The sequence below is a fragment of the Gadus macrocephalus genome, chromosome 2, assembly GCF_031168955.1.
Source record: "Gadus macrocephalus chromosome 2, ASM3116895v1".
Classification (NCBI taxonomy): Eukaryota; Metazoa; Chordata; class Actinopteri; order Gadiformes; family Gadidae; genus Gadus; species Gadus macrocephalus.
The window spans coordinates 7,905,476-7,918,943 of record NC_082383.1 but is presented as its reverse complement, the minus strand read 5'-3'; the positions used below and the strand labels follow the sequence as shown (position 1 = coordinate 7,918,943).

The window sequence follows — 13,468 nt, the reverse complement described above, 5'->3', positions numbered from 1 at the left end:
TTCAATACAGGCCTGACTTTCTTGTCTCGAATAAAAAAAAATCGAGCCTGAACACTGATAGGCTTTTACTGCAAGTTTAGTTAGCACATTTCAGAGAGCTTTAAGTGTAACGACATATCACTCTATTATCAGCTTATACTAGGTACACGTTAATGAAGAGTTGTAAATGTGTGCTTTATTTTATGTGTCGACTTCATTGCAGTAGCGTTGTGCGTATTGTTTAAGACTAGATTCATAAATTAGTTAAATGGGATAAAGAGTTTCTATTTTAGGGGACATAACATTTTATACATAACTATCTTCAGCAATATGTAAGACCAACTTCAGTCAAGGGAGGCCATTAAAAATGCATCACTTTGTGCTTAATTTCGTGCTACCATACCAATGTGGCAGTACATATCTCTATCGTATGTTTGTTTTTGACTGGACTAGACTACTTGACATCAATTGGGAAAAATCGAAGATCGTATTTTCAGAATAGTGAGGTGTACGTGTGGGTCACCAATGTGTGCTAATACTTTGTGATGTTTTGTGGGGATTCTGCTGTTTCGAATGGCAGGGTAGACCAAAACCTGCATGAGTGAGGGGAATCCTGATTGTCATAAAATCCCTATTAATACAAATGTACAGCAATTCTACATTTGTCGACTTCTTCTGTCATCGGATAAATGGGATTACACCTATTCACTTTTCAAGTGCTTTGTATAATATAGAAACCTGTGCTATTATATTACCAGTGGATACAAACATGCTCTTTCAAAAAAAAAAAAAAAGTAATTTGATTCTGAAAACAGACCACTTTTGATTTTAAACTCCTTAGGAAGGAAAATACCTCAACATGAACCCTTTTTCAGAGGGAATCTTCTGATACTGCGGCCTCGCTTTGCAGGGAGAAATGGACCGAGAGTGCAATGGAGATATGATCCACGCGGTGATGAATTGACAAACTGATCCGATTTACCCCAGCGAGCGCACACGAGACAGTGGAGATAAAGCAGAGGTCATGTAAACGCTTTAACACAGCCGTGTGTACAAACATGGAGGACCCACACTCAGCACCGATCCAGAGTTCAGAGCAGGAGATGCGAGAACACCCCTTAGACCCTTTTCACCACAAAACAGCTTGAACACAACCACTTCAATTATCATTGTTATTATTATTATTCACTTTTTTTTTTCTTTTACTTTGTTTTGTTTTTCTGAGCAGGCTCACGTTAGGCGAGGCGTTTCATCATATAAATTAAATTGATATTGATATTCTGGTACAACATACAATTACGGGTATTCACTCGTTGATTATTGCAACTCTATAGTCTATGATACAAGTTACAGCTTAGATAGTACAGCTAGTCCACTAACAATCCATTGAGCGAGAGGGAGCGAGTTATGGCAATTGAAGCAAAGGCCAAAAGTGCATTTAGGACTATTCCGGCAATCCCTGCTGTGAGCATCCAGAATCCATCAAATGGGAGTAGCCTAGGGCGGGAGCTTTGTGCCGATTTGTGTGCTTTCTGGGTGGTCAAACTGGCAGTACGATTGTGTGGCAGATCCGCCGACCAATAGAAACAGCCAAGAAGGAGATCAGTAGGACAAACACGTAAAGATGGAGTTTTCTCATTGAATCAGATCTACCAGCATGGTGGGATGAAAAAAAAACAGGGGTACGAAACAAATGTCCAAACGGTCTTTGGAGTTCAACATGAAGTAAGGCTTTCAATAGTCCCCCCCCCCCCCCCCACCCCCTAGCCCCCACCAAACATTAATTGTGCGTCACTAAATCTCCATTGACTCCATTATCTGTGATTGGATTTCCCTCACATCTGCCAAGTGTTGGTGCTTCAAACGTGCATTCTTCTTATCTTCATCCACTCCTCGCACCCTCCAGCTCCCTGTGGTGGAACCGGCTCTCCTGTTGCTCCCTGGAGCCTCGGGGGGGGGGCAGAGCTGTCCTGCTCCCCTGCTGCTGCTGCTGCAGCTGCTCCCCTCCCCCCCCAGGGAGGAGAGGGAGGGCGGGCTGGAGGGGGGGGCTGGAGGAGGAGGCGGAGGTGGAGGAGCTGGGGGACGTGGACGGCACCGTGGGCGTGGAGGAGGACGAGGAAGAGGAGGAGGAGGAGGAGGCGGCCGCCGGCAGAGCAGGGGTGGGTGGGGAGGAGGAGGAGGAGGAGGTGGAGGAGGCGGCCGCCTTCTCCATGAGCAGGCGGCGGTGATGGCGGAGGGCCGAGGAGAGGAGCAGAGCCTCCGCACTCAGGCCGTTGGCGGACAGGCTCGCCAGCAGCGCCCTGGCCTGGCTGGATGTGGCCGTGAGCTGGGACAGCGCGGGCTCCTGGGAGCCCCTCCTCAGGGCGGCGGGAGGACCACCCGTCCGAAGGGCAGGCGCTCAGAGAAGGAGCCCGCGAGTCGCCCGGCCAGGTGGGCTTCCACGGTGGTCTCCGAGGCCTTCGGGAGCGGAGGAAGGAACGGGGCGAGTGCCGGAGTGTGAGGTGGGGGGGGAGGGCGTACATACAGGAGTGGTCAACTCAAAGTGGTGTCTTCTTTAATGCCAGCGATGAACTGGTAGCATCAAATCCCCCCCCCCCCCCCCCCACACACACAAACTCTTCTCTTCTCTCACTCTTCTATCAGAGCACAGCGAAATGTAACATGCAGACGTAAGCTGACGCACGCACCAACACACACACACACGCACACACACACACACACACACACACACACACACACACACACACACACACACACACACACAAACACACCTACACAGGGGAGAGAGTGACAGCGGGAGGTTCTGAGGTTCAAGACCGGCCCCCCAAGGGACAAAAAGTATAAAAAACTGAGAGTGGCAGGGGGGGGGGGGGGGGGGGGGGGGAATAAGAGCAAGGCTGATGAATGTGCGCAGTCTCTCTGCAGTCAGGCGCTGAAGATGCTGAAGATGCTGAGGCTGGGATGCATCTCTCACTGCAACCCCCCCCCCCCCCACCACCAAGGTCACAGTGGCACGGAGGAGGACGGAGGCAGGGGGGGTCAGGCAGGGCGGGGGTGGGTGGACAGCAGGCAAGGGGGTCGGGTAGGTTCACACGGGTGACAGGTCGGGTGTTGTAGAGCCGGCGGGGGGGGGGGGGGGGGGGGGGGGCGGGGGGGGGGGGGGGAGAGAGGAGACAAAACACAGGAGACCGTTATTATTTATGATCGGCAGGAATCATAAATGGCGTCGACGCAGGCGTCTTCTCTGACATGGGGGTCAAAGTACAGGAGAATGTGTTGGGACGCGCCGCCACTGCTGTCCACAGTAGCACAATTCTTTTGACATCGCCTTTTCAAATGACTGGCAGTCATTACAACGTGTCAAACAGCGCAGGGTGCGACGTGGTGCATGCACAGTGTGCACCGCTCCCTAAAGGCGGAAGTGACACGCGCCAGTAGATGACAGGCGGTAGGTGAGTATCTCTTGGAAAAACACAACAGCATACATTTTTAGTTGTCTGTTTTACATGGTCAAAGACAGGGGCAATGCAGGCCATTGGAGGGTATGGGCGGATGGCAGGGTTTGATTGGGTGAAAGTCGGTTGATTTGGCGAGGCCTTTCTCAGAATCACTGAGTGATTGCCGCCGTTTGTGTCTATGAACGTTGGACTCTGTCACCATGGCGACAAGGAACATGGTGACAGGCTAGAACAAACACTGCGCAAAACACTCTTTTGTTTTTGGCCATAGAGCCATCTATTTTTCACGAGAAGGAGTGGGAGGGGTTTCATCGAGACTGAGCTGTTGTCCCCATGGTAACGGCCCACAGCAACTTTGTGCAATGTTTTCCTTTTTCCTTTTCCCTTAGCTAGCTAGCGTAGCCTACTCTTCGGTATCATAGTGGGCAATGCCACGGGACCGACCCAGAGTCTAGGCACCTGCTAGCTACAAAGGAGTCTTTTCAGGTGGAGGATTTCTTCCCCCCCCCCCCCCCCCCCCCCGCATCTCTTTCGTCCGTCCCTGAAACACAGGATCAAGTAGGTCCACAACCATACCTGTTTGAGCCCTTCGTTTGGCCGGCTCCAGAATCAGCCCACAGGGCAGAGGCTGTGTGAGACCAGGACAGAGCCGAAGAAGCGAATGACTGCAATCCACAGTGCATTTTATTTCAGATAAAGACTATTCTAAAAATGTAATCAGTTTGTTTTCATGTATTCCTTGGATAAATATTCATAAATATTTCTATCAATGTTTGGCAAGGCGAGACGAGAATAGAACATAACAATTACCAGATCCCTTACAGATACACTTGTAGACATTGCAGACACCTTTGTCCAGACCAAAATAAAATCTGCAATTGGATGCAGAAGGTATGTTGCACAGTTCCACCTTGTACTTGGACTATCCACCCTAAACTAAGGCGTTCTGGATTAGCTTTTAGCAACAATACAAATGGCTGACTAACCTAATAGGTACGACCAGGTGATGGTCTTTTCGTGATGTCTGAGTGCCTCGGAAAAAGCACTTTACGATAAGAACGCCACCTGTGTTTGCAGCAGAGGCGAACGTTTAACCGGAGAATGGTATATAGGATTTTAGCCCTTTTTTATTAAATCACAGTGTTATTACAGTTCCAGTGAAAGCATGACATAGATTACTATGTTGACGATCATATAAGACATATTACCACGTTTAAAACATGGTTTTGGGTTCACAGGCTCTTTAAAGAAAACAACTTATTTGATCTTCTCATTCTCTCCACCTTTTTTCTCTCACTCTTTCTTCTTGATTTCCCATTCTCTCCAACTTTTTTCTTGATTTTCTCGTTCTTTATATTTTTTCTCTTAATTTTTTTTCCATGATTTCTTTCCTTCTCTCCATAATTTTCTCCCCCTCTTTTTTATATGATTACCCATTCTTTCCATCAGAGACAGAGAGAGAGAAAGAGAGAGTGAAAGAAACAGACATGGAGAAAGAGAGAGAGCGAGAGAGAGAGAGGGGGACTTGACTCTAAAAAGGACATAAACCCAGGCAGAGAGAGACAGAGAGAGAGCGAGACAGAGAGACTTGACTCTGAAGAAGATATGAAAACAGGGCAGATAAAGAGATGGAGAGAGGGAGGAAGTAGAAGAAAGAGAGCAAGAGAGCTAGGAAAGTGTAATCATTGATTCCTATTGGCTCGTTCAGTCAGCCGTTTTGATGGATGTAAAGAGACGTCTTGCCTAATTGCTTCATAACGTTCTCCTGTACCTCCAAAGCTCCACTTTGCCATGTCCAATGACTCCTGCATTGACATTTTCCACATGTGTATCGATGTATAGGCTTAGATGAAATTCAATGCACCTGTAATTTTCTAAATGGCATTGGCATTAAACTCCCCCGTACACCACCTCCGCTAAAACAGTCTGCACAGAAGCGGAGGAAAGCAATTGTAATAATTGTGCATTAGTGGACAAATTCTCAGAATACTGGCTGTAACCACTGGGGCCAATACTTCTGAAATAAGCCACTCAATACGAACCTACCTCTGCGATTTGTCTGTATTTAATATAAATAAATCCTAGCGTTGATTCTTAAGGCGTGATAAACCACAGAGACATAACAAAAGTCAGGTTTCAGCAAAGTCAGCCTTCCTGATTGCCTCAAAATATTAGACATGCTTGCAATCTGAACAAAAACAGCCTGTTCACAGTGGGTTGCTAGAAGACTGCCCCTTCTCTCAACTGCTCTCAACCATTCCTTGATTGGTTTCAAGGTTCACAAAGGTTGGACCGAGTTCTTCTGATATTTCATTGGTCCGACTCAGACTACGATGAAAGCATGTATCCCTATATGTCTGGATCCACCCTTTGCCTAGCTCCCATTTCGAGCTCGAGTTTCACCCAGAATTGTCTGAGCTTGGGAGATCAAGGAGAAGGTAGACGAGACGAGGGGGATACAAATGTGGTGGTTGGGGGGAGGTAGGGATGTAGAGAACGGTTACCATAGTAACAGTAAAAAAAACTGAAAGAAGGTACCTGCAACTGGCCCTGGCTCTTGAGGAAATCCTCTCTTTTGCTTCCAGACTTGCTCTTGTCTGTGCTGTTCTGCTGAAGGTGTTTGAGCCGGGATGCCGCCGTGGAGTGGAGCTGCTTCCCAACGGCCGAGTTGTTCTGATGGCAAAAAAAGCAAGCAAGAAACATGGAACACAAAATGATTGTATAAATAACAGCGATAAAAGATAGGAAGGAATTCAAACGACGGACAGGGCGTGGTGAGGATTGCAAAAATGGAGTGTGACAAAAGGTAAAAGAGAAAGAGACCAGGGGTGAATTTGCATGTTGGACGTTTTTTGAAACATTTCATTTCCTCTCGTTCTCCCTCTTCCCCGTACGCCTTTTTGCTATTTAAATCAGGCACACCTCAACGGAGCAGAGAGAGACTGATTCCAGTTAGCACGTCTCCCCACCCATCATCTACCACCACCCCACCCCTCCCCCCCTCACACAGACCGATGAGGTCTTTCAGCATGCGGCTCATAGCTGAAATCACTTGCTCGTCTCGATTCCAGATTCTAACCGAGACAGGGTCTCCTCTTCCTGTCATCAAGCTGGAACCGACTATGCCTTCCGAGGTTTCACAAACAACGTATAAGCCGTGCGGAAATGGGACATCAGAACTAACTTGTTCCACTGTGTCGCTTCTCCGTTGGAATCAAGCGCACGGCAGTTTGCTTAATGATCTCTTGGGCGGAACGCCCTTAATGGGGGATTCAAGCAAACTATACACACACACACACACACACACACCGCACCGCTCTGTGCCTCTGCGGTAGGCCTACTTAACACAGAATACACAGTGGAAAATATAAGAGATGATACCGGAGTATATTAAAAAACACTGCGGCAACAGCAGTCTGGAAAGATAGGGAGCAAAAAAGCAACCATGTTTTTTCTACAGGCCACGCCCATCCCGGAGGGAGGCAGATTAATTATACACTTGCCACAGATTTATTCCACTCTAATGACTGGAACTAAATTCTGATATGGCTCTCGAGCAGATGGATTGTCAACGTGAATTTGTTCGGTGAGCTGTGGAAACGCGAGGGAAACTACTCTAAGTACTCAAAGAAGTCCAAGTATAACAGGTGCTTTTTGGAGTATGATGAAATAATAGGAGAACACTTGGTAACCACCCCCCCCCACCCCTCTCCCTCAACAGCAGCGCCAAGGATGGGAAGGTGTGACAGGTTGCAAATGCTAGCCGTGATCGAGTTTCAAAACAGATTGATTAATGTCTTTCGTCTTGCTTTTGATACCGCTTTATCTAATATGGCACGAAAAAAAAAAGATGCAGCCGACATGAAGTTCTTTTAAAAGGCCAACGTTGTTGACAGCGGAGTTTTAAAAAAAGACGGCGCATTTGATGATGAGCCCAACGCAAATGGAAGTGTCAAACGACACCTTGCGATTAAGTCCCAACACCTGGAGAGCTACACACGCCTGTGGATCGTTGTGGTTAATGCCATCTCTAAAGGGTGTGTGAATGTGTGTTGAAAACAAAAGCAGCAGAGCAAACGTATTGACACAAGAGAGAATGGGGCTGGGGTACGATTTCGATTCAGGGAATGAATCGACTTTCGAGGGAGGGGAGTCAATCAGTGCAGAAGGCAAAGAGTGAAGTAGGTAAGATGGAAGCGGAGAAGAAAGAAAGAAGGCGACAGGTTTATTTGTTGTGTGTGTGTGTTCCTTTTCAATGTCTGTTGTTTTGTAACAAGGAGTGAAATCACCACAGTGTTCTACATGAGCGGTGGTGGTGGGGGGGGGGGGGGGGGGGGGGGGAGGCTGCCAGGACGGGTCGATGGAAAGAAAATTAGCAGGCCTGGGCTCAGCAGGTTAGCGACTGCACCGCTAATCAGTCTACGCGGTACGGGGGTACTTGGGGGTGAGGGGGGGGGACTGTTATCTGACACTTCTAAAGCAGGTTAAAACCCCCCTGCCACCCCGGGGGAATCAATTCCAACATACGATTAAACTCCATGTCATGGCGTTTGTTTGTTTGCGGAGTGAGATTTGACTTGAGATTGAAGCATCCAGGCAGAAACCCACAGGAAAGAGATGGAGGAAACAGGAAGCAGCTGAGCATGCTGTTCGGTGCGCCGGCAAGAGTGGGGGGGGGGGGGGGGGGGGGGGGGGGGAACCTGTGTTGGTGGCGCTGGTGGTGGAGTGAAGGTGGAGGGCTTGGGTGGAACCGGGGGCTTCCCGGCAGAGGTCTCGGGGAGAGGCGAGGCGGGGAAGGGGTCCACGGGGGGCTGGCCGCTGAGCTCCAACAGGGTGTTCTCCAGCTCCCGGATGGTCTCCTCCAGGCTGTCCAGCCTCTTGAAGGTGCTGCTGCGGACATCCCCGCTCCCCCTCCGGGGACTCTGGCCAGGGCTCCCGGGGGCGCCGTCCGGGGAGCCCGCCGACCCCAGGGCTGCGAACGCGGCTCTCTGAGGTTTCGCCGGAGCCGGGCCGGGTTCGAGTTGGAGCGCCCTGTCCCCGGACTCCATCCCTCGCCTCAGGGCCACCAGCAGGGGGCTGTCGGGATGGGAACGCCCGGGGGAGACACCGGAGCCCCCAGGGGCGGAGGTCGGGTCGCCGGGCCCCTTCCCGGGTCCGGGCGCCGGCGTGGTGGCGGCCAGGTGGGAGTACAGCAGCCTGTAGGCTTCTCGGACCGTCACCTTCGCCCTGAAGAGCACCAGGACCGGCCCGTGCCTCAACATCTCCCCAGAGAGCTTCTCCGTGTGCGGCGGCGGCGGCGGAGGCAAAACCAGCATCTGCAGGCCTCCTGCTCTGCTCCGACTGAGCTCGTGGGCCTCCATGGGGGAAACCACCTTCACATCGAGCTCCGACAGCACCAGGACGAGCTCGTCCCTCTTCTCCGCAACCTCTTCAAAATGCTCCGGGTCTACCGGCTCCCAATGAAGGGGGCTGTAAATCCGGCGTCCGACCCTTCCAGGCTGATCCCGGGTACCCCCACCCGTGACATCTCTGACGGGGGTCTCTGAAGGAGAGCTTGACGCGGACAAACACCCTGTCAACACAATCTGAGGGACAGGAGAGGGAGATGGAGGACACATGCCCTGCAATACAAGGAGGTTGTATGGGGTGCAGGACATTTTATAACTTTCGGTTTGTTATGTTGACGACCCTTTCACACAATCACACGCTTGTGGAAAAATTAAGAAATATCATAGCGGAGGTCAGGATGTTTTGGAGTGCGTCAAGGAGTTCAATTAACTGTTGGATAACACAACAGTTGTGGGTTTGTCGGTGTGGCATTTTATGATCTTTGTTTTAAAACAAGTTGGTCAATAGTAGACTTCTAGTAGAGAATGATGTCATGTCTTGATGTATACAAATCAAACCACAACATTCACTTCAAACCCACAGCAATTAAACACACTGCCCCCCATCACATACACACACACACACTCACGCACATGCACACGCACACGCACACGCACACACAAAGTGGAAGGTAGGTGAGATAAACGTTGACGAAACGTTGTAAAATCTATAATTAACTTGATGTTGCTCAAGTGCTTTGAGCCATGCTTCCTTCCTGTGGTAAAAGTGTCTGATATAAAGTCCCCCTACCTACTAGCACCTGTAATGGTGTTAGATCCAGAGAGGACACTACACTTTAAAACTAAAGAGTGTGTCATGAGATCAGGGACAAGCCGATAAAAGAAACAGCTTGTGATGGGACCAAGATGGCCTGTAGTGGTCGTCTTGGTCCAATCTTAGTTCTAACAACTAACAGGATAATGGGACTAAATGCAGGTATCTGCGTTCAGCTCCAACAACCTGCTCGGGGTTTGAAACAAAATGGCCACCTTGAATCAGGCCAATGTGGGTAGAGAAGTAGAATGTGTGGGTGCACTCTAGGTAGGTAGAAGACATTGCTCTTGAGACACCACCACAACCACACCACAGCAAGCGGAGGTCATCTTACCGGGTTTACCTTAGGGGCCCTTAGGGGACATGGCAGGTTTAGGCCGGAGGGGGGCACATTGGTACGAGGAGGTGGGGGGTGAAGGGGCAAGGAAAGGGGGCGGGATTGGCAGAGCCCGACGGGGGCTCGCTCAAACAGCTGGATGGGGGGAGGGGGGGAGAAACGTGTTGTCATACAGACGTCTCTAGTGCCTTAAGACTCATTGACAATGAAAACAGGATCAAACCGGCCGTTGTTTAAGTGTAGCCGCAGAAGGACAGCTGCACTGCGGACACATCATGGTACTCTCTATTGTGGTTTCCTTTATCGTCATTTCACAACAGCCTTTCCAGACCACCCGTCTCTCCATCTGCGTGTGTGTGATCTGTTAGCCCCGGGTGTGTGTGTGTGTGTGTGTGTGTGTGTGTGTGTGTGTGTGTGTGTGTGTGTGTGTGTGTGTGTGTGTGTGTGTGATCTGTAAGCCCTGGGTGATGGTGTGTGTGATTGAGCTGTGTGTGATCTCTAGCCCCACCTGGGGCGAGGGGGCACGGGGGGGGACATATGGCACCTGCTGCGCAAACATGTGGAGGAGATACACACATGCATGACTGCATGTGTGTATCTGCGTGTGTATTTGAGTGTGTATGTGTGTATATGTGTGTGTGTGTTTATCCGTATTTATTTGCATGTGTGTGAGCGTGCACGGAATGTGTGTATTTGTGTGTGTGTGTGTGTGTGTGTGTGTACGCATGTTTGTCTATGTGTGTTTATGTGTGTGTGTGTGTGTGTGTGTGTGTGTCTATGCGTTTGTATGTGGTCATGACACACACACACACACACACACACACACACACACACACACACACACACACACACACACACACACACAAACACCGCCGACCTCTAAGTCCTCCCACCAGTCTCTCAGCCCACCAAGCCACGTCTCCATCAGTCCAGCGGTCAGTACCTCCAGCTCAGCGGCGATCTTGTCCTCCTCCGTCTCCTCCCGGTCCCCTGAGGCCAGGGTGGGGGGCGTGGAGGCCGGTCGCTGGTTCTCCGACACCGCCCTCCTCAGCTTCACGTGGGGCTTCTGGCTCTCGCTCTCCTCAGAGTCGGTCTTCTGCTATCACAACAGCCAGCAGGTCACGACCACCGGTGAGGGAAAGAGGAGATGTGCATTGTTCGCTCTGACTCACACACTCTGTCTCTCGCGCTCTTTCTCTCTCTATGGCTTTCGCGCTCGTTCACTCTTTATGTCTCTCTCGCGCTGGTTTAAATTGCAATCATTCACACACTCGACTTTCCCTGGGAGTGTGAGCTAACCTTTGAGTCCAAGCAGACGATATTGATCATTCTGTTAGCCGGCGTTCAGAATTAAGTTTATTTGACACGTCGGAATAAACAGCGGAGAACGGGCCGGGGCGTGCATCATTATGGTTTTTGACTTGTATTAACCGTTTAACCTTTGGCGTATTGACACGCCACTAGGATACATTTCAACAAGATCCGCCAATAAAATCCAACAATAAATCCAGAGAATTAAACACTAGTTAAACATCCTCATCATAAACCGTTTTGTCTTGATATGATTTGTATAGGTATGTTTGTGTGTTTGTGTTTACAGTATGTATGCATGTAAAGTATGTTTGTGTGTATGTACAGTGGGTGTGTCTAAACAGTATGTGTGTATGTACAGTACAGAGTGCATGTATGTGTTTATGTACAGTATGTGTGTATAAGCAGTATGCGTGTATGTACAGTACAGAGTGTATGTACGTGTGTAGGTATATACAGTATGTGTTTACCGTATATGTATACACAGTAGAGTGTATGTATGTGTGTATGCAGTATGTGTGTATGTACAGTATGTGTGTATGTACGGTACAGAACGTATGTATGTGTGTATAGTATGTGTGTATGTACAGTCCAGTACAGAGTGTATGTATGTGTGCAGGTACAGTATGTGTGTGTGTGTGTGTACAGTACAGAGTGTATGTATGCGTGTATGCACAGTATGTGTGTATGTGCAGTACAGAGTGTATGTTTGTGTGTATGTGCAGTACAGAGTGTATGTTTGTGTGTATGTGCAGTACAGAGTGTGTGTGTGTGTGTGTGTGTGTGTGTACAGAACAGAGTGTATGTTTGTGTGTATGTACAGTATGTGTGTGTGTACAGTACCGAGTGTATATTTGTGTGTGTGTACAGTACAGAGTGTATGTGTGTGTGTGTGTGTGTACAGTAAAGAGTGTATGTGAGTGTGTATGTAGAGTATGTGTGTGTGTACAGTACAGAGTGTATGGTTGTGTGTGTGTACAGTACAGAGTGTATGTGTGTGTGTGTGTGTGTGTGTGTGTGTGTGTGTATCTACAGTATGTGTACAGTACAGAGTGTATGTGTGTGTGTGTGTGTACAGTACAGAGTGTATGTGTGTGTATGTACAGTATGTGTGTGTGTACAGTACAGAGTGTATATGTGTGTGTATGTACAGTATGTGTGTACAGTACAGAGTGTATGTGTGTGTATGTACAGCATGTGTGTGTGTACAGTACAGAGTGTATGTGTGTGTGTATGTACAGTATGTGTGTACAGTACAGAGTGTATGTGTGTGTATGTACAGTATGTGTGTGTGTACAGTACAGAGTGTATGTGTGTGTGTATGTACAGTATGTGTGTACAGTACAGAGTGTATGTGTGTGTGTATGCACAGTATGTGTGTGTGTACAGTACAGAGTGTATGTGTGTGTGTATGTACAGTATGTGTGTGTGTACAGTACAGAGTGTATGTGTGTGTGTATGTACAGTATGTGTGTGTTTACAGTACAGAGTGTATGTGTGTGTGTATGTACAGTATGTGTGTACAGTACAGAGTGTATGTGTGTGTGTATGCACAGTATGTGTGTGTGTGTACAGTACAGAGTGTATGTGTGTGTGTATGTACAGTATGTGTGTGTGTACAGTACAGAGTGTATGTGTGTGTGTATGTACAGTATGTGTGTGTTTACAGTACAGAGTGTATGTGTGTGTGTGTGGCAGTGAAGCCCACTGACCTTGATGCTCTTGCCAGGGATGAGCATTTCCCCGCTGCGGGTGGTGAGGCCGGGGGATGATGGGAAGCTGCGGCGTGGCGGGGGAGGGGGCGGAGACTTGGAGGGCTTCTCGGTGCGGTACCGACCCACCGACAGCTCGTCTGGAAAAAGACAAGCAGCCATTTTGAAATCCCTGGAGCCACTTTAGAATTGATACTGTTTGTTATGCCTGTCCTTACCCTAACAATTACTTTTATTTATTTTGTTTTCCTTAGCATTACTTTAGCAGTACTTTGTATCTTTATTGCATTGTATTACATCTTGTGTTTATTCTTTAACTGCCGCTGTGCTGTAACACAAGAATTCCCAGATAATAATTACCATAAATAAAGTGTTTTATATCTAAGATTCCTACAGGGAAACCTTCAGACCGAGGGCAGTATAATAACAAAATAAACCAAAGTGATTGTTGTGAACGGGTTAAGGTTCGGACATGGCTGATATCAGCAATGTCAGTGAATATGCAATAC

The 13,468-nt window shown here is 48.6% G+C and overlaps 1 protein-coding gene across 1 annotated transcript in view; it reads right to left on the bottom strand.

The window, feature by feature from the left end:
* Positions 1–1,137: 1,137 nt before the first annotated feature.
* srcin1a (SRC kinase signaling inhibitor 1a) overlaps positions 1,138–13,468 on the bottom strand; it is an 82,405-nt gene continuing 70,074 nt past the window's right edge. Inside the window, exons 17-20 of the mRNA XM_060039091.1 lie at positions 12,960–13,099; positions 10,880–11,035; positions 5,976–6,110; positions 1,138–2,952 (exon numbers count right to left, since the gene is read on the bottom strand). Coding sequence (XP_059895074.1) covers positions 2,950–2,952; positions 5,976–6,110; positions 10,880–11,035; positions 12,960–13,099 — 434 coding nt within the window. The 3' untranslated portion in view covers positions 1,138–2,949. The remainder of the gene's footprint in view (positions 2,953–5,975; positions 6,111–10,879; positions 11,036–12,959; positions 13,100–13,468) is intronic.